Raw genomic sequence first — 26,924 nt, 5'->3', positions numbered from 1 at the left:
TTACTGTAGCCAGTCAGGATCACAGGGAAAAGCAGCTGCTGGTTCATCCAAAATGTTGATGTCAGTGGTTGATTAGGAAAAATCTATCAGGGTGCAACTGCCTCTCAATCCCTTGAAAAGGGACTTCTTTTGGTGGTGAGTCCTTCCTGGTTCCCCCACAGCACATAGCTGCCAATCCATGCTGCTGTGATGAGAGGGCTTTGAGTCAGCTGGGATAGCACATCTAAGAAAGGCCACTGAGATAGGTCATCCCTTCCTGCTGCTTCTGAGGTCCTGTATGACAACTAGCAAGCTTTCCCAAGCAGGAATTATGCCACTCTGGAGTTTACTGAACCATTTCTCCTGCGCTTCCCCAGGCCTTTCCTCTCAAATACATTAAAACCGCCAAAGTCATGGGAAGAGCATTTCTCAGCTTCTGGAAAAGCCTTTATTTAGGTGTTTGAAGCAGCTTGTTTGAACATGTTGTGTCCAACCACTCTCCTCACTTCATTCTTGTCTGGGCATGTATGATGAAAGGAAAAACAGAGACCAGGGACAGTTTGTGCCCTTGGCTGTTTTGGGGAATCCTGCCCCTGCACGGGTCAAACCCATATGCTTGGACCCCTGGGGATCAGCAGAGGTAGAAGAGGTCTGGAGGTCTTCTGGAAGACTTCTGGAGGAGGCAGAAGGACTTGCACTCCTGACCAGGATAATTCCTGTTAGGAGACTAAAGAGCAAACATCCATTAGCTTTAACTTTGGTGGCAAAGGAAGGTGGCAGGCACCTGGGAGAAGCTCCTCCCTCACCTGTGGCACATGAAAATTCCCTACCAGGCTGGCAGCCACACTTGGGTTGGGGGAGGGACCTCATGCATCCCTGGTGGACTCCCTGGCAAAACTGGCATGAGCCATTCATGATGGTACACGAGCTGAGGACCCTTACAAGGCACCCCAGTGTCATCCCTCTGCCATGGATGGCCTGAGGAGTCTGTGCCAGTTGCTTGGAAAACCCCTGGCTGTGCCATGGGACTAAGTGAAATGTAATTTCCCAGCCTAATAGACAGATTGTTAAATGTACAATGATTTACCAGCTCTTTCGCTGCAATAACTGTTCGCACATTGTCTCTTTGCCTCTTTCACTGTTTTTATGATTCATGCTATTTGGTTGCCCAATTGACATTTCCAAAATGAGGTTTCTAAGCCCCAGCCTTTCCTTCCTCCTCTCTCCCCTTTTTCTTTGACAGTTTATAGGCCTGAGAGAAGTTTTTCCAATCACGATAATATCTTCATGTTTTGTTGACAAAAGGTCAACCTAGGAATAAGCCAAACTGGTTTTAGAAAAAATATTTGCTTATTTAGTAAGGGGATGTGTGTAGGAGATCAAATTTATGAGGGTGAAATTGAATCTAGTTATTTGAAGGATTCTGAAATAAAAGCTTCCCACCCCCTCACAAGGGGAAGAACAAAACTTATAAATTGCTTTAGGCTGAAGCAGAATGTAGACATAAACTAAGTTTCTGTGCAAAAGGTAATAGTATCCAAAGGAAGAACTAAAACCAGAGCTTAAGAGACAACAGCCCCTTCACTCCCTCATGCACAGTGTTCATTTCACACTATCATTCCTTACAGAAGAAAGGTCATCATCAGGTTCCCCAGTATCTGACCTTCCAGTTCCACAGCATCCATCCTTATCCATTGGTCAAACACTTGCTCAGTCTCAGAAAAGAAAGATCCAGTCGCTCAACTGGTCACCTAGCCAGGGAATCTCTTCTGTAGCATGATTTCTCTGGTTTGACTTTACATTATAGTTCAGAAACAGTTCTCTCACAGCTTTTCATGAGAATGGCCCATGCCAGGAGCCCTACTCAGGTCAGGAGAAATTTGCATGAATAGCACTGCTGAACATGTGTGTTTGGAGGGTCCTGTCCCAAATGTCTTCTCTCTTTTCTCTGAAAAGTCTAGCCAGCAGTGCAACAGGTTAAGTCACACTTTTCCATAGAGAATATGAAGAGGGAATGTGCCACATACATGCATATATGTATCTTCATATATTTTAAAACTCTATATGTGAATGTGCATGTGTATGTATAAACATGTATATGAGTTAGAGTAATTCAGGCTGGAAAACCCCTTTGGAAGTGATCATGTTTAATCCCTGGAAAGACAGCCCAACCTGATTTTTCAGGCCCTTGTCCAGTTGAGTTCTGAGCCCTTCCAGATGCGAAGAAATTCTCTTGATATCTAATTGGAATTTTTTTTCCTGCACCTTGTGACTGCTGCCTCTGTCCACCATGCACCTCTAAGGACAGTCTGACATACATAGGAGTACATCTGGGCACACACACATATACACATACAAACACACACATAAGATTTCTTTTGTCCTTCCTCTATGCATCTGAAAGATAAACAAGCAAGTGGACTTTGCTCCGGCCCAGTGCAACTATTCCTATTTCTAGTAAACTCTGAGCGACTGTGGGAAGGATCTGGCATTTTCTTCCTTCTCCTGCTGTTGCACAGCTCCAGTTCCTTTGTATTATTTAGAAACATGCCCCCCTCTTAGCTTGGAACATGACATTTCTTTCCTCTTTAAGCATGATTATTACAAAACACAAATCGGAGCAAGAACTACAGTTAAAAAAAAAAAACAAAACACCTCTTTAATGAAGTCCCATTGACACTGGATGCTTGTTAAAAAGCTCAACAGAACATTAAGCAGGTCTTTGCAGCTATTAGAAACAAAGATGAGCCATTATTGAAAGAGTTCAACTGGTTTGGGTTAACCCTACTGTCATGCATGACACATTTTGGCAACTCTAGATAAAGAGGAGGCAGGATTCAAAAATGAAATCCAATTTGCTGGAGATTTTATATAATTTTTAAACAAGATAACAATATTGTTTTTAGCTACTTGGTATTGTTTATAGATATCCTGCCTCTCTTTCTGTATGTAGCCACCACAGATGATCACTGTAGGACTGGAGATGAGCTATCATCAAATCCTGCTGGACACAGGACTTGCTTGGGCACAGCTGCATATGTCTTGGGCTTAGAGCCATAAGAAGAATGAGGCCAAACTATCTCCCAGCATAGAGGCAAAAATGATGAAGCTGCTTGATTGTGAAACAATCTTCTTGCTGGGAAAGCTGCTTGGGATTTCATAGTTGTTTTGTCCCCAAACACACCACAGCTGGTGTGACCTAGCCTGTGAAAGGATGATTAGAGAGAAATACATGGCTAGTGTTCGCAGGCACGGAATCTATTTCTGATAGAGGTAAATGGAGATTAATCTATCTGTACCTGTGGGCCTCCCAGCCAATTTTCTCCCTAATGGATGGTAGAGGTTTTTTCATTCATGCTTCTCTCACTTTGTAACATGAAAGCAATCATACAGTCAGAGCTGTAACCTCTCACCATTACTCTAAGAAGAGCACATCTTCACATTTGTCTTTGGGGAACAACCAGGGCCAATTCCAAGAGGATTTTAGTTATTCCAGTGCCACAACAGCTAACCAGCATAATTATTTGGGCATAATAAAATTGTATCTCCTGCCCATTTGCTCTCAGTGGCCCATCAAAGTACATAGAAAGCTTTTTCAGTAGTAATTTCAAACATAGCTCAAATTCTGCCCTTTTCTACACAAGAGAGCTCCTGTCATCCTCCCCTCTCTCCCTCCCACTCCAAACACCAACCCCATCTCCAGGGGGAGAAGACACGTGGTGGCACCTGGCTAACAAAGCTCTTCACAAAGGCCCTACGTGTACTCCCAGTGTCTCTCACAGAGATCACACTCACCGAGTGCAGCTGTGTTTCTGTAAAATTAGCCACCCTTTACTGCTGGATGTGTCAGGCAGCAAGAGGTAAAAGCCATAGGGAAGTCAGAAGTTGGGAGTAGGTCAGGGTGCAATCTCAGTAGCTGATTCTGCTTGGGCCAGAGCCTAAACTGTTTAATATTTGTCTGTGTGTTTTGAGCAGTCAAGGAGAACGCGCAGAGCATCAGTGCTTCACAACATGTCTCCTTGTCTGACTGCTTTGCAAGAGCAGATGACAGTTCTCAGGCAAATCTGCTAATTTGGAGGGAGAAAATGGTTTCATCTGTCTTGCGGCGAGACACCTGAGAAGCCAAGGGAGCTGTTTCAGGAGAAAGCACAGAGAAGGTCTGTGTAATTACAGCTGTGCTTTCAACACAGGAAAATAAATCATCTTTCCACCACAGAGCCCATTATAGTTACCCTCACATGTAAGAGCAATTAGGATGTTACTGCCTTGCTGTCATGGAGCAGCCTGAAGAGGTGTAATGGGAGTGGGGTTATTATTTGTGGTTGGGGAATAAGAGTATGAATGAGTGAATTATGAGATTTCAGATAAATAATCCTCCGGCTTTTTGCAAAGAAGTGTTGTCCCACCCCCATCACAAGCTGACAACTCTGCCATTTCCTGCCCAAAGAAATTCATAAGAGCAAATCTCAACTCTTCCCTGACTCCTCTCTGATGAGGGAGAACAAGAAGGGAGAAATTTGGCAATGGCTGTTTGGTGTTGTGCCACTTCATACTGCTGGCTCAGAAGCCAGCAGCCTGCTCAGCTCTGCCCGAATGGCAAACGCATCTCCTGCCCAGGACAGCTGCCACAGCGGGAGCCAGCCCTTCCTGGCAGAGGTAAGGGCGCAGCATGGAGCTAAACCCAGTTTAGCCACAGATACTGCCCACTTCACTCTGTGCTGGATGGACCCACCCGAAAAGAAAGATGTGACAGATCCAAAGAAAAGGAGCAGCTAGGAGACAGTTGTGTGTCCCCCCCCCAGTCTACTTTCCCAAAAGAAAACAAATCCCAAAAATTGGTTCAGGTTCCACTGGGATTGGAGGCTCCTCTCAAATCTTTGAAATACTTCAGATTCTGCTTCTTGGATGGGAAAAAAATCATGGTTCAGGCTGTTTCTGGTTAAATTCAACTCCCAGCAGAACCCCTTGTGCAACTCAGGAACAGAACAGAAGTGTGATGGGGGTGTTTAGCCATATGGGTTAGTAGAGTTGGGCTCAAGAATGAAGATGAATAAAGGAAGAGGCTCAGCACAACGATGTCCTGTCCCATGGGAAACAATGAAGCTTGAGCTGACTTCAATATACAGAAAAAGCAGCAGTGGAACAGAGGAGGAGCAGCAGCAGCAGCAAAACAGTCTGGTGTGAGAAAAGATACAAGATCAAATTAAATCAGGAATGCTATTGTCAAGGGGTGGCTTCAAGAGGTGTCTGTAAGTCCCCAGCTTCTGCCTGAAAAGAAAATGATCACTTGCCAAACAAAAGAAACTCAGAGAAGCCACTGGGTAAATCTTTCCCTTTAGGAACTGCCTTTTTGGAGCAAACTCTGCTCTGCTTGTATTACACATGCCAGCTCTTAAAACCTTCCATATATATGAAGATTTTTGATTCACACGAACATCAAGTTTTGTCAGAGTCCATGTGCTGCATTTAAACCGAAGCACTGTGCACGCTGCCTACTGGCCATGTGGTCAAGGTTTCAGCAAGAATATCTTTGCATGCAGGGGTATCAGCATGATCCATACAGCAAGTGAAGCTCTTTGCCCTGGGTCTGGAGGAGCTGGTGAGCCTTCTAATGTGCATCCAAGCACCCTCATCACTTGGGCCAGCACAGATGGGTTTTGATCTGCTGTTCCATGAGCCTAATCGCCATTAGACTTCCCTTGAGCAGTCACCTGCAGGTGGATTCATATCATATGCTATTCTTAGCTTACATATCTCATTTCTGGGTGTTACAAGAAACTGGATTAGAAACAGGTACTCAGCATAAACAGGCAAGCTGCTCGAAATGCCCTGAGACTGCAGTTTCAGCAGCCTGCATCCAGCAAAAGAATAAACTTGAGTTTCAAGTGGTTTAACAGAGCAGAGGAACAAAGTAATATATTCATGGTTGAAAGAGTGCATATACACCTGCATATACATCCACACAGCTGCACAACAATCAACAAAACACTGCCACAATTTAAAAGCATAATTAAACAAATTAGGCTGATATATAGATCTTTTTTTGACTTAAAGAACATTTTTAACGTCTTACCTCACATTCATGTCACTGAAAATGAAACTGAGAGCTCTTAAGACAGCATTTCATTTTCAGAATGTAAAAAAATAAACCTAAAAATGTACCCCCTCATCAAGTCTACAGCTATGCTGAGTTTATTCTGTACCTCAGAACAGCAGAATGTGATGCTACACAGCTTTCAAAAATATATATTCTTTATGCATAGAACTGCAACCAGCTGCCCAAACATTAGGTGCTCAAGGGCCTTAGGGCATTGATGCCTCATAAATTTGAGAGTATATATTAGGTGAGTACAGAAATGGAAGTTTTGTAGCTATGGAAAGTAAGTATGATAATGAGGTAAACACATGTTCCAAAGAAAATACGAGCTAATCATGCCCTCTGTGCAGGAGACAGCAGCTTTAAACAATCACTTGGGGAATGCTGGAGCAAGGTCTGCAAGCTGCTACAGGATGGGCTCCTTGTTAATGACATCTCTCTGTGTCCTGTAGCTTTTTAATGCTGTAAACACAATTTGACAAGGAGGTAACCAGATAGCTGTTCTGCTCCTTTGAGTGCTTTGAAGAACCTTTTGAATGCTCCTTTCCATTCCAAAAAAAGTGGAATGTTACATGCAGCCTCAGTTTTTCTTAGACAAGTAAGAGGAAGCATCCTTCAGGGACCATAACCACAGGTACAGCCGGGAGTCCTCCTTGGGTTGCAGGACACCTCAGGTGTGGTGAGGTCTGTGCATCGTGGGCTCCATCTGCAGGTTGCTTGCTCTAATCTGTACTTTCGGAAGAAATGGAGAAGAAATGCAGCAGTGCTGGGTCAAAGTCACCAAATCATCTGGAATAAAATGACTGTGCAAGCTGATGGGGAGGTGTCACACAGAGGCTGGCGGATGAGCTCTTCTTGCCCTTGGTAAGGGGAACCTTACAGCTATGCCTGAGATGAAACCTTTGCTGCAAGTTTCCTTATCCATTGGTCAATGCAGCAAACATGGGACAGAAAACCCAGCACACAGCCAAGACTGTCCTGTCAGACTGCTTATGGTGGAAGCAGCTGCCCTGACAAGTCCTCAGGGTGCGTATTTGAAAGTCTGTCTCTACCCCCACTTTCCAATGTAAAGAGGATGCTAGAGGAGACATCAGCCCGATCTGTGGCTTCCACAGAGCAAACACAGCAGTGGGAATGGTCACTCCAGAGGTTCAGGGTGAGGTAGCACGTGAAAAAGGAGAGGTTTGGCAATCTGAATGAGGTACTGATGCATGCAGCTCACAAAGCACTTGTCTGAGATGGGACAGAGCAAGTTCCTGATGACTTATTCCAAATGTCTGATCCTGGCGGTGTTGCTCAGATCTTTCCCACAGCTTCCACTGCAGTCTTCCACTGTCATCTTAAGCAATAGGAATGATGAGAAAAGTTTCAGACTGAGTCATTATGCTTGTGCAAAGTCAAAGAGAACTGACGTGTGACCAGGCTTTCCACCCACTACTCTGGCAGCAAAAGCTGTTGGGAGTGGGGTACACAGGACCCCACAGCCTCTCCCTGTTCTCATGTTAGACAAAAATCAGTGCTGCCTGGTTAAAACCCACCAGTGATGGTTCTTTCTGTTTTGCTGGAGATCTCAGAGTGCTTGTAGCAGTGAGGGATTGGAGTGGTGCAGAACTGTTGAGCAAAGCAAGAGAGTTCCATGAAAAACCAGTGTTCAGTGCATAGAAAGGTCATGCTGAGTGGGATCTCTTTGCTTGAGGACCTGCTGCATGTTAATGTACTCATCATCCTCTAATCTGAATGGGAAAAAATGCTGGGGGGTTCTTAAGCCAAGGAACCGTTCCAGATATCCTGGGGCCCTTTCCTCTTCTGACGCAGTGAACATCATTGTGGGGTTAGGGAGGTCAGGAAAAGTATTTGGGGTGAGAAATGTCTGTGACATTTGCCATACACCCTATAATCACAGCCATAGCTGTAAATATTATTGCCAGCTCTGCTTGCTGCGTGACCATGCACTTCACACCACCACGAAAGGAGATGTCCCAGCTGCAGACTGCTGCATGGGCCTGGGGAACCCAGATTGTTTAGCTCTGATTTTATGTGGAAGAGCACCTCAAAGGTAGAGGCTGGAAGTGCAGTCTGTGCCATGAACAGGCCTGTAACAAGCCAGCAGCAGCACTCCATGTCTGGGATCAAAACCCCATGAGCAGGGCTGGACTCTCCTCTCGAGATGGAACGTGCAGGAAACCGTGCATTGCCCAAATTATATTTTTGCCATGGAGTGAGTGCCAGATGTCCCATGGGATGAAGGAGTGACATGGAAAATTGAAGGAGAATGGGAGTTTTAGGGGACACGTGGACTTTAGTCAGCTGCTTAATGACACAAGTTTCAGGGCTACACTTCTCTAATGCCAGAGGCTATCACGGCTGCTCCATTGTCAGGCAGCTTCTGAAAGAAAAAACGTCTGCAATTAATTACCCAGGGTGTTAAACTGATGTGCAGAGTTTTCATTTTCTTTTACATTTTCATGAAACTAAGCAGTCTTCCATAAGTTGTGGGTATCAAGTTATTGCAAAAGTTATTTCCTCCATTTTTTGAACAAAAAATCAGTTACATAGGTCCACTTCCACAAGAGGATTATTATAGGCTGTACAGTGTGGTGCTTAAGGAAAAAAAACCAATTATTGACATGTACACAGACCATCAGGAGATCTTTGACTTGCAGGAAAAGCTGAGTTACTATTGCCAGCAAGATGTAAAAATTTGGAGGGAGGCCTGCAGATCATAGAGATAAGATTATGGTGATGGACTATCACACAGTGGATGAGAAAGGAGTTGATGAAAAGATGCAGCTTTATTGCTGTGTAGATCCCTTTCTGTGTAATATGGTGACCTCTACTCCCATGTCTACGTACTGGTTTATAGCTCTTATTGGAGGAAAAAAGGTTTTTGATGAATGACATACACACCTGGCCCAAAATAAGAACATTCAAACCTGTCATGCATTACACAGCTGTTGAGTATCAAGAGAGAAACTGCGCTGGGGATGGCAAAGTGATCATTGATAGGAGGACGACTTTCAAATAAAATGGGTGCTTTTTCCATGGTTTTATCAAATGCCACCATGAAAATGACTGGAACCATCCAGTGGGGGTGACCTTTGGGTGTTCATGTTACATAATGAAGCAAAAGATGGATGGCCTAACGAAAGCGGGGTTTACCATGAGATTCAGATGGGAGCACAAGTGAGCTGCTATGAAAAGAAACAGATGGGGAGCTCATGGTCTTAACCAGGACCAAACTGTCCAGGCCCTTATCCCCAGAGATGTTTTCTGGCAGCAGGTCAATGCCCTTTGTCTGTACTACAAAGCAGCCCCTGATGAAAAGATACAGCAACCACCTACTTCAGGATGGTAACAATAAAGGTGCACTTACATGGGCTCTTTGCCCTAGTGCTTTTCATGAGCATAAATGGCAAATTATTATTTTTCCTGTCTGAAACCTGCCAGGCCTGCTGGTGCTGAATGGAACTCCCTTGCAGTTGCCTGGTACACCCTGGAACTGAACAACACTCTGGGGAAGTGCTACAGCTGTGAAACCTATGAGGCCTGGCATTTGGAGTAGAGAGGCAGCAGCCTATCCTTGGATTACATGAAGATACACCTCTGCCAGAAACAGGAAGCTTTAGGCTGCCCAGCCTGGTGTGCAGATGCAGACAAAACCCAGTTACATATGCTGAAGATTACAGGCAGAAACATGCTGTTCTGTGGCTTGAGCCTTTTAAGTAAGGAGCTGTATGGTTATCCCTTCACCCCAGCTTCTGATGAACCCTCCTGTGATTTGTCCATGAGGATGCAGCCACTGGCTGGTGGAACCACCCCAAAGGATGTGTGTCTGATTTTCAAGACAGTAATTTCTACAGTTCTCTTTGTCCCTGTATGGTTGTGCCTACAGCTATTTAAACCCTCACACTTCCTGCATGACTTTGCCTTTACCACAGCACAGGCTCTGGGACAATCCTGAGTCACCCAGGGGATTCCTCCAGACAAAGACTATTTATCAGGCATGCCTTGAACTGCATTAAGATGGCACTTTGCTCATGTTGTGGCTCCATTATAGGCTTTTCCAGGATATTCTTCCATCTGTTTCTTCCGTTACCCCCTGTGCCAAGCAGTGCCAGCCTCTTCAGTTATTTGGCATTTCTGGACCTTTGTAACACTGTACACTCACTATTTCCTGTCCACTCCATACCAGGTATTCCAACAACTGTATGAGGGAGAAATGAAAACAATTTTCTTTTCAAAATGTAAGTTGTTCTTTTTTCCACAGAAAATGAAAAAAAAATGAACCCTCAAGTTTTACCAGTATTTTCAAACAGCAGCCACAGAAAGATACCAGTAGTGTTTCTTATTTTAATTGCATAAACCCAATATGAATAAATTTTATCAAGCCTGTAAGCATACAGATGTGTATTCCTTTAATATTTTTGTCTACTTTTATTTACAAAAGGAAAAATGAGCTTACAGTTTCAAGCCAAATTAAAAAAAACCAAAAAACAAACAAGGCTAAAAGTGAAAGAAGAGGCAGAAGAATGTGTGCGCATTTACCTAAAAAAAAGTATCTGGAAGACAAACACAAAGGGAGAGCTAAGAGCCAGAGCAGCTGCTGATGCCCTTGGATTTAAACAGCATCTGAAAATCCAAGTCTCTTATCTGTCACTTAACGTGTAGTGAGAGAGCCCAAAACAGAGCAGTCCTTCAAGCCTCAGATGTACTCTGGGGCACTGGAAGCTTAGTAGCCATATTTTTCATTGAGATGAGTCTTGCCATCACCACTTTGACCTAATGGACAAAGAGGAAGAGTTGAATTATTCCTTTTACCCCTTACCTAAGAGAAATGTGTATTCCTGTATGAAAAAGTCTATAGGTAGCACCAGCCATACAAGCACAGAGGATAAAGTCAGACTGCATATTGCAATGTGTCTTTTGATGTACTCATTTCAATTTTACTAACAGTGTTAGGAGTACATCAGGTACTCCTGTTTTTGTGGCTGTTTTGTTTGGGTTTTTTTTCTGGAGTCCTCATAATGCCAGCTTAGAAGGAACGTTTGACTGTTTATTGTCAGGCAGAGCCAAAGAACAGAGCTCCCTCTTATGGACACTGCTTGCTTAACTATCCCAGATTATACTTTGCAGTTACTGAATCCAGTATTCTGCTCCTGTGGATTCATATGTCAGAGATGTGCAGTCTTTTCATTGAAGGATGATTCACCAGATAACAGTTTTCTTCAGTGAAATTTATTCTTATTTCTGTAACCTTGCAACAGCCCTACAAAAATTATAGTAATGAATCTATCAAGTGAAGGCTTAGCTTTGAACTTACTCTGAAAACCTCAATGCATGAAAATAAGTTTTCTATTTTAGAGGAACTGAACATTCATTACCCTGTTTAAAAATAACTTCACCTAGCTAAAAACACCCTGGAACTAAAGATAAAAAAATATTCAAGTTTAACCTATGTTGGATGAGTGCATTAATTATTCAGTGCCTTCACCGAAGCATTATTGAGACTTTCTCTGAAACAGCTGACCCAGTGTTTGTGTTCCAACGATTTTTGCAAAAAACTGCAAAGAAGCATTTTTGAATTTCACATACTTCTGTGAAAACTGACAATACTAACATTGCTGAAGCATTTATCCCTAGGGAAGGTTTGAGCTCATCTTTCAACTAGGTTATCATACCACCATGTGTGAATGCAGGTAGCTCTCTCAGATGTTACAGAACTGAAAAACAAACTTCAGGTCTATCTCTCCATTGCCATGAAGCTACTACAGATATAGTCTGTATTTCACTGCAAGACTTGCATGACCATACAACAAACATGGGGCATAGCATGCCACAAAACATCAGGTTCTGGGTAAAGTATTCCTGAATTAGCTTTTTTTCAAGGACTTGCAAGGACATCCTGACGACTTATTTGGAAGATTCCTGAGTTATGAGACAAAAACTAGTAAGGAAATGGTTGATACCTGCAGGAGGAATCCATATGCAGTAGTCTGGGTCATCATCTGGGTATTGTGAGGAAAAAAAAGGTTGTTGAACCTGCAAAGAGAGGAAGATTTTTTAAGGTGATGTACCCCCCCACCACTGTGTCACAGCCACTAAATCCCTCACTAATTCAAAGACAAATAATGAGAGGTGAGGATTATTTCTACAAGAGTCAAGGATGAAAACAGTAATACAGAAGAAAAATCAAACTCTCAAATAGATCCAGTTCATTTCCATTAGAGTCACAGACTAATAAACATGCTGTTTAGAGGGGACCTCTGGAGGTCATCCAGTCCAATTTCCTCTCAAAACAGAACCTGTCAACTTCTGGACAGTTTAATCCTAATGTTTGGTGATGTCATTTGACATAGGATTTCTTTATGCAGGTAAAAGCTTTAGAGCAGCATTTTCAATAGGTGCTCTACTGATTTCAATGCGCAATACCACTGAAAACTTTGGGTTTAAAGTGACTTTCAAACTGGAGCTTATAAAAGTTTAGATGTTATGTAAGGGTAACTTAGTTTTCAAAAAGAAAAGAATGCTCATTGTTTTCAGGTCTCACTGGCATCTTGAAATGTTAAAGCAAACCACAACAGGTCACTTGCAATGAAGTTGTTGACACAGCAGTATCTTTTTGTCCCTAGATTTTTAGATTTTGCCACATCAGCATCATTTTCTCAACAACTTCTGTTTCCAACAACTGCAGGTAAAAAAAATCATACAACTGTAGAATGAAAGACTTAAGAGCTCAAAATAAGGCCAAATTACTCAGCACTGATTTGCATTACTCTGTAGCATCATTACAGTCTAAAGTTATGCAGTTGAAACAAATTTCATTCCCTCAATAACTTTTTCAGAAGACTAATGTTTTCCAAAACATTAGACTGCAGAGTTGTACAGCTTTTAAATATGGCTTGTGAACAATCACTTGAAAATTATTTTTCCAGTTTTACATGATTCAAAGTTATTGAAATATTACAAAAAGAAAAAAAAAAAAAACAAACAAAAAAAACCCCATAAAAACCCAACTGACTTCTGGTTGATACTTTCCATGCAAGATCTGAGCCCAAAGGCAGAGACAGCATGTGGAAAAAGTGATTTGTGATGGGAGAAAGAATACACTTAAGCCATCTGGCATTTGGAGAATGCTCAGTGTTAGAGCAAACTCTCTGCTGATGAGAGGTGCTGACTTGACTGCCTCAGCATGAAAAACTGCCTTGTCCTCCCATACTCATAAAAGTGGTAAAACTTGGGCTTTACCAGCATAAATAAACTCTCGATTTCTTCAGCATCTTTAGTGAGGTCAGCAACAAAAGACAGCTCTGAGGACTGTGCCTACCCAATCCCTGGGTCCTCAGCCAGAACTAACAAAGCAGCAGTCAGCACACACAGGATGCAGGGCTCTGAGGTTCAGTAAGTGCTCCAGGACTAAAATTAGATGGTTCCCACAAAGAAACTGTCCCAGTGGTCAGAACTTGTGGTCCACCAAGTCAGCAGAAGGGTGGGATGCCCTCTGAAGGGAAGAGCCTTACAATAATCATTAGGCTGTCAGAGAAGATCCTTACCAGCTCCAGGAAGTCAACAATTGACTGAGTCCCAAAATGTGCAAAGTTTACATACTTTACATTTTAATACAAATCTTATGCACAGGAGAAACATTATCTGGTACAACTACTCAAATTTAGTGATAACTTGGTTGCAAGACATTAATCTCTCAAACTCATCTCTTTCACATATTACAGAGAAGGATGAGGTTTGATACAGACTAACTGCAGCTTTAGTACCGTGTGTTCTGTGTCAGCCAATATGTATTTCCCAGGCTACTTTCCATGGAAAGATTTGCATTGACATTCCAAAGCCTGGAGAGCACCTATGTTCTACAACACTTCTGATACAGGAGAAGCAGCAATCAGTAACTGCCAAGTGAAAAGGTGTAAAAAAAAAAAAAAACAACCCAAACCTTTGTGGTTGAACAGAGAGCCTCTAGGATGCCTGAAATGCTGTGTTTTACCTTTTCATCCGAGACCCCAAAATCTGTGTTCAATGGCAGTGTATAGTTCTACATTTGAGTCTTAGTCAGCAGAGGAGCACTGCAACCACCAAGTTAGACTCCATCAACTTGTTACTATTTCACTAAAAAAGAGCCTACAAATTACTTCCTCTTAAGCTGCAGGAGTCAATGTGTTGTAACTGACCTTGCTTGAGTTATTGATTTTAACTTTCTCAGATGTCTCTTCAGGTTCCTTATTTACTACCTTGGATGCTGGGAAGAAAGCAGAATTGTTTTATGACACAGCGCAAATGACCAATTCTACAGATATAAACTTATAGGAAGTTCACATAAAAATTAATACATCCATAAGGAAGATGAATCCAAGATATTTCACTGTACCTCAATTCTTACTTGAGAATAATACTGCTGAACACCTTATTGTTTTTCCTAGATTTAACTTATGTTAACTACACTATCAGTCATGTAACTGAATGTAGTTTAGTAAGATCCTCTATTAGTGATTCTGTAATACTAACTTTTTAGCTGAGTTAATGTCAAGATATTTATTTTCTAAAAGACACTACCTGTAATCACTGCAGTGATTGATTTAGAAAGGAAGGAGTAGGAAATGTGCAGGACAAATTTGCTTTTTAAAAAAACAAACAAACTCCAAACTTTAAGAGTTGATGGGTGAAAAGAATTCCTTGGTTTTCTGCCATTTAGTATTTGAAATACTGATACTCTCATGGCTCTCTATGGGTAAGATGATGAGGACAGATTCTAAGGAATCTCAGTTACAAAAAAATAGAAAGGTCATAAAGATCTCCTCTATGTACACCCAACATTCTTCATTTTCAAGATCTGATTTTTTGTGCGTACATGCAGAGGCATCATCTACGTCACCAGCAGATTATTACCTAATGTTATTTGTCACTTTATAAAAGAAAGTTTTGTCCTTCTGTATTGTTAAGAGTTAGTGCAAAAGAATAACAGAGGAAAAAGCATCATCATAGTCTCCTAAATTAATTATTCTTCTCATGATGATTTTTTGGAACACAAAAACTCTAACCAGTTAATGACTATGAAAAGCAAGGGCAGCTGTAATATAATGGAAGTGCCCAGTCTTTACCATACCCTTTCTACTTCCCAAGCAAAACACCATCTTCATTTTAATTCTAGACTCTAGATTAGGCTCAGTTTCCTTTGACCCACATAAGATAATAAGTCCTTTAGTCAGTTTCTAAACCCACATCCTATTACAAAATAGCCTGTATTGTACTGTTCACCTTGGGATTTCTCTTGTGAGGGTCCCATTTGAGATTCACTCCTCAGTACCTTTGGCTCAGGCAGAAAATCAATCCCTGTAACACAAAAAAGGAAGAGCTTAGAGGCTCTACAGTAACTCTGATGAGCAGAGTGCATCTCTGAGACCAAGCACAAAAGGGAACTCTTTGCTACATTTGTCTCAGGAAGAACTCTTCTCTCAAAAATCTTCCAAATTATTTCATCCAACAAGTCCATTGCAATACAATAAAGAAAATTCTGTGATCTGTTAAAACACTTTTCTGCAGCAACATGTCCAGCATTAAGTCAAAAAGCTTTCTGTTATCAAACATATTGTTCACTGAGAAATATCATTACTGACTTTTCAAATGCATCAGGCTGATACAGGAAAGGAGGGATTGGAGATACCTCACAGGTACCTTTCCATTACCACTTTTGAAATTGTTTTTCTTCCTTACAAATGGATCTGAAGTTTTGCACAGACTTTTTTTTTCTTATTATGTCACTTTTACTGCCAACAAAACATTGCAGTTGTTTTCATTTGGACAATCAACTGAATGGAAACAGGGCATATCAAAATAGGACTTCCTTACATCCAGGAGATTTGTTCTAAGTCACCAAAAAGCATGAAAAACTGACTGCCAAGCAGACCTTCACCTTGAACCATGTGAAACTCAGCTGCTGCCACATGGACTCTGGACTCATGGCAAAAAAAAAACTGTGGAAAAGAAATAGTCTGGAGAACCTGTGACTCAAAACATTTGATTCACATAGTTCTTAGAAGTTCAGCAGTAACAGACATCTTCATTACTAGAAAAATCAGAAACAATGGTTTACCGTCCTGAAGGGATTCTAGATTTTTGTTACTGCAAGGGGAGCCATCAGGAGCATGAGTTTCTTCCCCTGTTTCTTTCTCTATTGTCATCTTCATTTCTAGGTTTGACACTCTGCTGTTTACTGCATGTGCTTCTTGCTGCTCTTCAATTTCTTCTTCTTCTTCTTCCTCCTCCTCCTCTGGTCCATCATCTTTCGTTTTTAACAAGCTTTCAGGGATGTCTGGACGCTTAACAGGCAACTTCTGCAAGACAAAGACTTGAGCATCAGTGCCAAGACAGAGGCAGGTGTCACAGATACTCATTACAGGAAAAGCACTGACAGCTGGTAAGGAAACACTCTCAGGATGACAAATAGTTAGGGTTTAAGGAAAAGCTATTAGTAGCGATGGAAGATGAAAAAACATGTCCAGTCCATCAACAAGGAGTGCAGTCTTTTCTTAAGAGGGACACTGGAAACTGCATCAATCATAGATATAATCTTGGCTATGAGGATGGAGAAAAACAAGAAAAGGACTGGCAGCTGAGGCAGAGCACTGGTTCAGCCTCATGTCCCCAGACTGCCTCTCTTGATCCTCTGCCTTTTGACCACAGCTGTGCCCCAGGAAACTGGCTGTACAAGGACACAGAATGGCAACTGCTGGCAGCAAACGACATCCAACAGCCCCTGCTCATTGCCCATGCACCTTCCACTTGCACAAGCTGCACCTCCATCCTGTTTCCATGCATGTTAGAAGACACAGTTGCCACCTACAGCCTTCACAGCCTGAGAAGGTGGTCCTACAAACAGCCACTGACCTGCAATGCTTACAAGTCCAACTTACCCCTAGGCTTCCAGTTTTCAGTTTGAATTTGCTCCCCCCTTTCATTGCACCAAAGAGAGGCAGGTTCATCTTTTTAGGCTTGTTCTCTGCATTCAGACTGTAACTCCCACTCCTAATAAAAATTAGACACAAAGGGAAACAGTATACAAAGTATCAAACAAGTCATATATACCAATGCAAAAAAAAAAAAAAAAAAAAAAGTCTGCCTATGAGAAGTGGATATATAAAAATCATTTTCTCTCTCCCACTTGCAGCATCCAGGGAGGATGCTGCAGGAGATGATTCCTCCCATCCTACATATATGTTATAGGATTCAGACACATGCCATAATAGGAAGCAAAAAATAAACGAACAAGGGAAAAAACCCTCTGTATCACATAGTCTCACTTAAATTCAACTGCATAAATACACACATATTTATATATAAAAACACACTTGGAGGCCAAACCTTAACTTAAATGAATTAGGTAATTAACCTCTAATCAAGCTGCCACTAGTAAATGAACCCAGCACATACCCTCTTAAACTGCAGTGATGCTGCTAGGCAGTAGCTGAACAGCCACTACATTTGACTTCCAAATACATTTAACAGAGTGAAAGTGGGTTTCATGATGTACATAGTATCTGTAAAATTCTTCAGTTCCTTTTGGATGCATGTGGGAAAAAATTAAAGAAGCTAACAGTCTGCTTCCAGTCCCTTACCTGTGTCATCCTGCCAGCTTGGGCTGGTCTCACTCCAGTGCTGTGCGTTTCCCTCAACCATAGATGCTGCAACAGCCCAGGGGCATAGCAGCTCCTTAAAGAGACGAGCCAGGCAGTCTGGAAGGCTGTCCTGCTTTTGTGATTGGAAAGCTGCCTATTTACTGGGCTTGCACAACTGCCCATGGATAAGAATAAAGGGAAAAGTAATTGTTTTATGTTTTCACCAAGACTTACTGGGGCTTCAGCTCAGGCAGTTCTGTAGGCTTGACAAGCTTTATTAACCCTTTCAGTCTCTGCTGCTCTTTCTTCAGTTCAAACGACCGCAAGTGAAGCTTCTTTCGTGCCACGCTGTCTAACGTGCATCCTGATTTTATTTCAGTCATGAACTCATCCAAAGAATCTTGAGCTGCTGGATGGGACTGGACTAGGCAAGATAAAGGGAAGATATATAATGTTATAGGGGGGACATAACTGTAATCATCAGATCCTGCCTTTAGAGAATAAGGTACATAGGAACAACTATCCTCCCTGTGAGTTTCTGTTGAATTGTGAAATAATGGAGGTTGTTAGGCCTGGAAAGATGAAAGCATTTCTCCTAACAAAAGCCTGAAAGTAAACTTTAATTCACTTATCTGAAAAAGCCTCTCTTAAAACAGAATGTTTCTTTGTGAGTGCTATTCCTGGTTGTTCATCTCACTTCAAGATCCGCTCTCCCTAAAAAAGTGGCTTTTAGGGATTTTTTTGTAGTCACAAACTAAACTAATCCCAGCCACATGAAAACCTACACCACTGCATAGGGAATCAGATTTTGACATTTCTGGGATGTTTATATCATAACATTTGCAAAGTTCAAAATCAATCAACGCTGCCTTCTACTCCTGAAAGAGTGCATACAAACAAAATTTCATGCATTAGGCCAATCACACAGTACCTTTATTTTGACTAGATTTTCTGCAAGAAAACTGCTTTGAACTTGAAAAAGAGTAATGACAGTCTTTCTACTCCACCTAATTTCAAAATATTAACAATATTATGCATACTTGACTAATTAAAATAAAACTCAGGAGGTAAAACTAAATCTCTAATGACTAAGAAAAAGAAATACTCTTCTAATACCTGGATTTAAAATAACCAAACAAAAATATCCAGAAAATGCCTTTCTTTGACTTGAACAGTGTTTCAGAAGTTGTTATATGGTATTCAAAAATAACCTGGAGGCAAACAAAGAAAAATGTTCTTGCCAGAATTTTAATGAGTCTTTTGACAGATAGTTTTCTGCCTTTTAATATTCAATGAAAAGTGGCAAATCCAATATGTATTTTCTGCTTTAAAAGTGTTTTTGTATATATGCACAAGTGTAATTATTTGATCAATGAGTTATTTTCAGTTCAGCTTCAGCTAATTAAGTAGCACTTGAAATTTTAAATGCATAAAAATAAAACAGACTAAGTTATTCTAAAGAGTACATATTTGAGCAGTTTTACTGCTCAATTAATAATATTAAGCAGACTTATTACTATTAAGACTTAAATAATTAGAGGAAAGTCTAATAAGACTCATGCTTACAAATGGATTCAATTGAAAAGGATATTTCTGATATAAAACAAATTTGAAAATATTTGAAAATACACAAAAGCCGTAACAGTAACTGTTCAAAGCTATACAGAATTAATAGACTTCAAAAGATAAGAAACAGTTGTAGCATCCACCTCCATGCAAGCAAAAATGATGACAAAACATGTCATAAAAGAAATTCTGATAGAAATACTCTTTCTTTTCATCACAACTATTTATATGAACCGAGATAAAAACCAACAATGAGAAGGTATTGTTAACAATGTCTAAACCTCCTTGCAGGCAGGAGCTGAGCAGAATGATAATTTGATTTAAACATAAAATTACAAAGATGTGGTTTAGTGAGTAGTCATATTCTTCAGAACAATTAAAGCTTCACAATTAAACCCAGAGCTTGCTGTTGCACTGCAGAGTGGTGTAAGTGTTTCAGTCAGTGAGTGATGCTGAGGGAGCTGGATCACCCCTTCTTGCAAATTGGATTCTCTGCTCAATTCCACTAACAGTGCCTAATATCAGCCAGTTCAGCTTGCAGGGTTACAGTTAGCATGCCTTATCTGCTGCAGCAGTTTTCTACACTACTGAATTAAAATCTGACATTACTAGGAGGTGAATCAATCATGTCTATTATACTTTATATCCCAGTGACAAAAAGCTACAGGGCTATTTAATGCACCATCAACTTATTGATATTTTTCCTGAACAGGCAACCAAAGATGAGAATGAAGAGCTCCACATATTTGATCTGCATTCAGCAGCATCAGTGAGTGAGTGATACCAAGTCAGTCCACCAGTAATTAGTTCTGAAGAACCCCAGGGAACTATTTGTGAACTTCTACTGAGACTTTTTTAGACAACTACTTCATTTCTCCAAGCGCTTGGTAAGAGGTGTAGCAATTTAGCCTGTCATTCACTCACTGGTGTCTCTACACTCTTGTCTTTAGGCTCCAAATACTCACTTAGAGCAAACAAACATGCATTGAGGTTTGAGAACTGGATGTAATGCAGCAGTTTTGCTGGACAGATCATGACACTGGTACAAATGTTCCATGGTCAATAACCCTGCTCCTGGCTTTCTCAACATCTGTGATTAACCTAAAACATTCAAATAAGAGAAAACCAAAGGAACTACAAAACACCCAAACAAACCAGCTGATTGATGCAATATTTGCTACGTTTGTTTTACTCTGGCCTAGTTCTAGGGAATTCCCATCCAATACTGAATGATTCTGTGTTTCAGTAAGTGCCAAGACTGCACTTTTTTCCAAGGCTCTAAACTAGCTGTGTAACCACCTGTAACTTACAAAAACACGTGCATTGGGATTGCACAACCAGGTTTTGGTAGGGAAGGGGCCTACAGCATTATATGGTGTTAGCAGAAGTATAAAAATGACTTTACTCTCCCTTCACCCAGTCTCTACTACAATGTAGTTCAACAGTCTTCTTGAGAAACAGTATCAGTAGAAACAAAGGTATCAGAAGATATGAAAGCTTGGAATTACACCTCTCAGACAATCTAAGCATTAGCTTATTTTGCTGGTCAATTGCTAAATATTTATCAGAAGTATGAAGTTGAAAACAATTCCTTCAAACATGCAGAACATCAGTTTGAATGATTGGTGGAATGGTACTGCTTTTTGAACAGGGATCTGGTATAATCAATCACCAACAAAGATGTTGATACAAATGAGTTTTGGTGACGAGCTGAATAACTAGAAAGAAACACAGCCATGTAAGGCACAGCAGATAGCCCAGCTGTCACACTGCTCTAGGCTTCTTGGAGACTAAACTAATGGCGCAGCCTTTATTAATGCCAACTTTGTTAGTAAGGTTTTTGTGTGAACAACCAGCCTAAACACATTTCCTTCCCACCTTCCTTTTTTTACTCCATGAGACATCATCAGTAACAGGAAGCAAAATGCAGCCATTGGTACAGTTTGCTTTTAAATATAACTCACTAACAGATACCATCACTGGTCTGGAAAGGCTCTGCTTTTAGAAACAAAGGCATAATCCTAGAACCTGAATGGCACTCTCCTGTACTGGCATGGTCACTGAACAAGGGTTAAGTGTCAACTGCTTTGCCTCCACATTTCTCACTTCCCACCTTTCCTTTATACAATGTGTTTACAATGAGAGAAGTGAAGTAAAATATATTACCTTTTTTATGAGTTTTTTCCTTCTCCCTTATAGATGTTTTTTTAAGGGAGAGGAAAACACAGCGTTTATCAAATTGGGTCACTTTCAGCAATATGGGCAGATAAACAGTAATAATACTCACCCTCTCAGAACTCCAGGAGCTTGTACACTTGCCACCTTACTTTAACTTAGATGTTGCTTGCTTTGGAAAAAGCTGCATTCATTAGCAAGTGACTATAAACAGAGTACATAAACTATTGAATGAAGACTCTAAGAATTCTCTCAAGCTAACTCAGTGACCTGCAAACCTTCTTATCCCTTTGTGAAAAGTGGACACTGAAAAACAAAAACCCCAAACCTTTGAAAAGAGTAATCCCTAAGATAATTTTCGGCTCTGTATTATTCTTTATGGAAAGCATTAGGATGAAATAAACTTCACACCTTACCTTTCCCTGAAACTTTCAGCTTCTCTGTTATTTCAGAAAGCTCATTTTCTGCTTCTTTTAGCTTTGTGACCTGTGAGAGAGAAACATGTTTAGAAGACTTTACCTTGTTAAAATCTCATTTTAACAGTTCTCAAGTATCCTATCAAATTACTTCCACTTTTCTACTTCTGAGCTTTGACCAGGAGTTCCTGGGCTGAAAAAAATTAGAAGTCTAGATTCTTCCTAATCATTTTTTGACATGGAAAATTATTTCTGAAACACAACAGTATGCATAATTCTTCTACAGCAGTGTTATAGCACCACTGAACCCTCCAACACCTCCTATCCCTCACAACCTACTGTCTTTGTAGGATTTATTGTTGTCATATGCCTGTCAATCCAGGATTCTTATTCTTTGAAGGAGAATGAGATAGTTCTTTGGGATGTGTCCTGTGGACTTAAAAGCTTGGAATTATTTAAAACTAATTTAAAACTACCTTGTTCTGGCATTTCCTTCATCCACTGCCATGATCCACTAAGATTTCTTCTTAGTCATAATATAATACAGACATGAGAGATTAACCCTGACATGTCATAAGAATTGTTCTTACCAGGGAGTCATAAGTCTCTGGTTTTTCTTCTATTTTACCGGCTTTCTTCATTCTGTTCAGTCGTTTCTTTTCCACAGCACCAGTTCGATCGAGGAAGGTGTCATCATCACTGTCATAAAAATCCTCATCTTCCCAGTTCTTTGATTTCCTTTTTCGGGATACTGAGAAAGGCACAGGAGAAGGCAAGAAACAAAATGATTTGCATATCACTCAGCAATAAAGCAAATTCAAGACAGCAATCTCAAATCCCTAATTTAGGGCATTTAGAATGATCCCAGTTACTCACCTGCTTCTTGCCTCAGTACTCCTCGAGCATCAAGCAGCCTGCAAGCTTCCAGTGCACATTGTATCATTGCTTCCTTCTTTTTTCCTGAATGGAGAACTTCTGCCACTAGCTGCTTCCCTGATGCATCATCCACAGGCAACCTGTTCAGTTTGAAGGATCAGAGAACAGCTCAGATACAAACAGCTTTTCAGGGATGCTACTCAGATATTTTACAATGGCATTGCCATTTCATTTCAATCTTTTTTTGTGTCAAATTTTTCCACTTTTCATTTCATACACAACCAATCAAAACACAAACATGATTTCCTAATCATGTAAGTCAATTTGTATTTCACTGGTCCAAACAGTAATTTTTCCTCTATTTATTCCATTAGAAATACAGGAAGTTAAAAGGTTAAATGTCAATCCCTGAATCATCTTAAGTACAGGTATCTTGTCTCCATACAGCATGGGTAACAAATAGTTTCCATGACAAAGCAAAGGATTTTTAAGCAGTACAATCATTACCATGTTGAGACTTGTTAACTTAATTTCCACCTCACCTTCTTCTGTCTTATAAAAGAATTACATTAGTGGTCTCTAGCAGGAACCCCTCAAAAACTGTCTTATACCATACAGGAACTGAAATTGGACACACAGTAGAATTGAGTTTTTTTTGATCTTTCTCATTAGGAATTGAAAGAGATTGTTTCCTAGTTTCTTCTCTTGTATTTCTATTTTACATACTGCTCAAAACAAGGGGAGCTGAAAGAACCTAGACCCTTGCTTTCCCAATTTTCATCCTCTAGGAAAACCAAATCTTGTAAGAACAAAAAAGAAGCGCAGACATTGAACTAGGCACTGATCCTTGAACTTCTGTCTCAGTATCAGGTCTTAAGTCTAAATTTAGTTGGCTTCCTTGCCAAGTGTGACACAACAATTAATTCCTTCAGTTTTGTTTGCAAATTCCAACAGTCAACTTCCATGTACCGAAGGAATGGAGATGTACATACTTGATCCTGCATAGCCAGCTGTTGTGACCACGATCATCATACTCATATTCTAACTCTTCTCCTAGAGAAGAAAATAAAATTGATGTAGTAACCAAAATTGAAATAAGCAGGAATGATCTTTACAGCATTCTTCTAAACAAAAGGAATAACAAGTTCTTGCTACATTCCATGATTTAGCTTTACTTATGCCGGTTTGGTTTTTTTTTTCAAAATCAAGGCTTTTTCAGACCAAAAAATCTCTAAGTGGCCTGTTTAGGAACATGTAATTCAAAGAAAAAAAAATCTTGTCTCTGTATGTATTAAAGTAAATGATGCTGAAGCAACAACAATTTACAATCTGAATTCACAGATACTGTTTGTCTTCAAGGTTGCTTTTTCACTTCAACAAGTAAGTAAATATTCTTTAAGTTTCACTAGCAACCACTGAAACTTTAGACCACTTAATTATTGCCTTTTTTAGATTTTCCCATTTTACAGTTATACACAATTACAGCCATCTCCAAAGCAAATAGTCTGGAAACTGAGGGGTTTTGATTTTTCCACATAGCTCCAAAGCATGGGTGAAGTTTGAGTGTCACTCCAGAGGATACAAGCTGAAGAATATTCCAGAATACAAGCTGCTCACTGCAGTTTAGGAATTAGTAACCAAGACTCAGATATACAATGGTGAGCCAAGTTTTAATGAAAAAAACCCAAAACAAACCACCACAAATCCCCACCAAAACCTGAAACAAAAAAATGTTACCCACAGTGTAACAGAAAGTTTTGCTCCCACATAACACCTTATATTCCCCTGAAACATAAAAAAACAAAGTAACACTTTGCTGAATAAAAAAAAAATATCACATTTAATAAAAAAAAAGAAAAAATTACCTTCTCTATCAAAAAAGCCCTGTAAGGCCTTCCTAGGGTCTTTCATATAAAAGGCATCTTGAACATCCTGAAAATCAACAGCAATAGGGTTTTCTTCAACCTCATCCTCCTCAGCATCCTCCCCTAGAAGACAAAGTCCAAAAACACCCCATGAAACATCAGAAAGAGAACACCATCATATTTCAACTTTCATTAGTTTGAAAGAAGTAGCAGCTACATCAGAAAATTACTTCCCTTACTTCCCTTAAATTTATTATTCCTGTACCAAATAAAAAAAAAAAAGTTTTTTTTTGCTATTAGTTATTCCAATACATGATTCAGTTTTGCAGATCAATTCTGCAGTTTCAGTACTTTCAAAGGTTTATGACCTTATATATTTTCTCTCAAAAAAGCCCAACTCACTTTGTTGCAAAAAGCTCATTAATTATAATTTCTCTAGCTCTAATACGTGGACTTCCTGTTTAAATGTAAAGATAGCTATAGTGCATAGAAGTCTCAAGCAGTTAAATTTCACCTCTTGGGCAAAAGTGTGGACATCATCACAGGAGCAACCCAAAGTGCATTAATTAAGCTCTAAGTTTCATGGCCTTTTATAGGTATAGGAAAATTACCTCCTCCTGTTTAAAAGGAGCTCACTGGATGGTAGCTTGCCACATACCCTTCTTTTTAGCAGCAGCAGGATTCATTTGTACTCAAAAACTTTGACTTGATTGTGACTCTTGGTAGCCAGTTGGAATATTAACCCTAATATTCACTGAAAACGGGCTTACAGACCTTCTAATACATATCAGCCAATCAATACATCCTCACTTACCCATGCCCCATGAGCAGCTCATATCACTATTCTGACTGCTTTCATTTCTCTCCTCTTTCTCATCTTCCTCATCAGAGTCCTCTCCCAACATTGTCTTTTCTAATTTTGCTTGCTGCTGCTTGCGTAGTGCCTTCAGTTCAGTCACAGTTAGCTCTGACTCAGACTCCTGGTCCTCTTTGGGTCCCTAAGTCAAAACAGAAAATTAGCAGAAGTGTTTTTAAAAAAACCCAAACAAGTATTTCCAGCACACATGCAGGTTACATATCATAACATAGGCACATCATTACACCGCTCTTCAAAAAGAGGAATTATTTGACTATTAGTTATGGTTTGCATTCCAAAATATATTAGTTTTAATGGTATTTTCAAAAGAAAGGCACGGAGAAGTAAACACTATAGTGTACTTGCAGTTCGATCCATCTCACATGTAATTGTAATTAAAAGACTAAAGGCAAAAATTCACGTCAGAACTACATGGGTGAATCTGAGGAATGAGCAGCTTCTGAAGTGTGTGTACAACAAACAAACAAAGTGCTGTCCAAGTCCCTAATAAACACTCCCCTTTTTCACAAAGAAATATTAGTTCTTTATTTATTGGGGCATCATACTGTCAGAAAGACATTCCTAATACATCACACTGTTGGAGAGAAATGCCTTTTGCACTCACAGCACATCAGCAGAAACCCGCAGCCCCACACCTCACTGCAGTGCCGGCAGCAGATAGCCACAGCTTTTCTCCCAGTCAAACAACCGCGGCAGCGCTGGGCTGCTACCAAACCTCCTGACACCTCAGGCGGTCACCCGATGAAGCCGGGAAAACTCCCGAGCCTGATCCGGGCCAGCCTTTACCACCCCGCACACGCTCCGGAGCCGCCCGAGCCCGAGCCCCGACCCACCTGCAGGAGGAAGAGGCGGGAGCTGCCACCGAAGCGCAGCCCGTGGCCCACCCGCACCCGGCAGTAGGTGCGGGGCGGCACCCGCGCCTTGTTGAGGAAGGTGCCGTGGGTGCTGCCCAGATCGTACACGTAGAACCCGGCGGCATCGGCGCCTCTGGGGTCGTCGGGGGAGCAGCCGGCGCCGCGGTACTGCAGCACGGCGTGGTGCCGCGACACCGACGGGTGCTCCAGGGACACGGCGCAGCCGGGCAGCCGCCCCACCAAGAACCAGCTGCTGTCCTCCAGCCGCACCGAGCCCAGCACCACGCCGCCCTTCAGCACCTCCAGCCCGTACCCGGAGCCGGCGGGCGGGCGGCTGCCCCACGGCGGCTCCTCGTAGCGCGGCGCGGGCGGCGCGGCGGCGGCTGCGCGGGGGGCTCCCGGCGGGCTAGGCCCCGGGTCGCCGGGCCCGGGGGGGGCGGGCAGCGGGCGGCTCGGGCGCTTGAAGGCGGCGGGCTCGGCGGGCTCGGCCTCCGCTGCCTCGGCCGCCTCCGCCATCTTCCCGGGTCCGTTCCCAAACGGAGTCCTCCAGGAACGAGCGCCGCGGCGCTGCAGTGCCAGGGGCAGGGCGCAGCTCCCG

At 41.4% G+C, this 26,924-nt stretch overlaps 1 protein-coding gene across 2 annotated transcripts; it reads right to left on the bottom strand.

Moving 5' to 3' along the window:
- Positions 1–10,406: 10,406 nt before the first annotated feature.
- Positions 10,407–26,857, bottom strand: SLC4A1AP (solute carrier family 4 member 1 adaptor protein). 2 transcript variants are annotated; one of them, XM_053938264.1, is made up of 14 exons: positions 26,306–26,857; positions 25,410–25,593; positions 24,596–24,718; positions 23,723–23,783; positions 22,731–22,870; positions 22,445–22,605; positions 21,855–21,924; positions 17,932–18,121; positions 16,996–17,107; positions 16,176–16,416; positions 15,341–15,415; positions 14,257–14,324; positions 12,043–12,115; positions 10,407–10,855 (listed from the first exon to the last, which is right to left on the bottom strand). In XM_053938264.1, exons 1-14 carry the CDS (start codon positions 26,840–26,842, stop codon positions 10,806–10,808), a joined length of 2,085 nt encoding a protein of 694 aa, XP_053794239.1. In that variant the 5' UTR covers positions 26,843–26,857; the 3' UTR covers positions 10,407–10,805. The 2 variants fall into 2 exon arrangements, with proteins under 2 accessions (XP_053794239.1, XP_053794240.1); XM_053938265.1 differs by lacking the exon at positions 10,407–10,855 and adding an exon at positions 10,890–11,342.
- Between the last annotated feature and the right edge of the window lie 67 nt (positions 26,858–26,924).

This window comes from Vidua chalybeata, chromosome 3, assembly GCF_026979565.1.
Source record: "Vidua chalybeata isolate OUT-0048 chromosome 3, bVidCha1 merged haplotype, whole genome shotgun sequence".
NCBI classification, from domain to species: domain Eukaryota; kingdom Metazoa; phylum Chordata; class Aves; order Passeriformes; family Viduidae; genus Vidua; species Vidua chalybeata.
This window is presented reverse-complemented; position numbering and strand designations above follow the sequence as displayed.

Excerpts from the sequence above, each read along its gene's own strand:
- SLC4A1AP (XM_053938264.1), bottom strand. The coding sequence starts at position 26,842 with ATGGCGGAGGCGGCCGAGGCAGCGGAGGCCGAGCCCGCCGAGCCCGCC. Across the intron at positions 23,784-24,595 it reads GGGCTTTTTTGATAGAGAAG|GAGAAGAGTTAGAATATGAG; the intron begins GTAATTTTTTCT and ends TTTCTTCTCTAG. Across the intron at positions 16,417-16,995 it reads TGAAAACTGGAAGCCTAGGG|AAGTTGCCTGTTAAGCGTCC; the intron begins GTAAGTTGGACT and ends TTTGTCTTGCAG.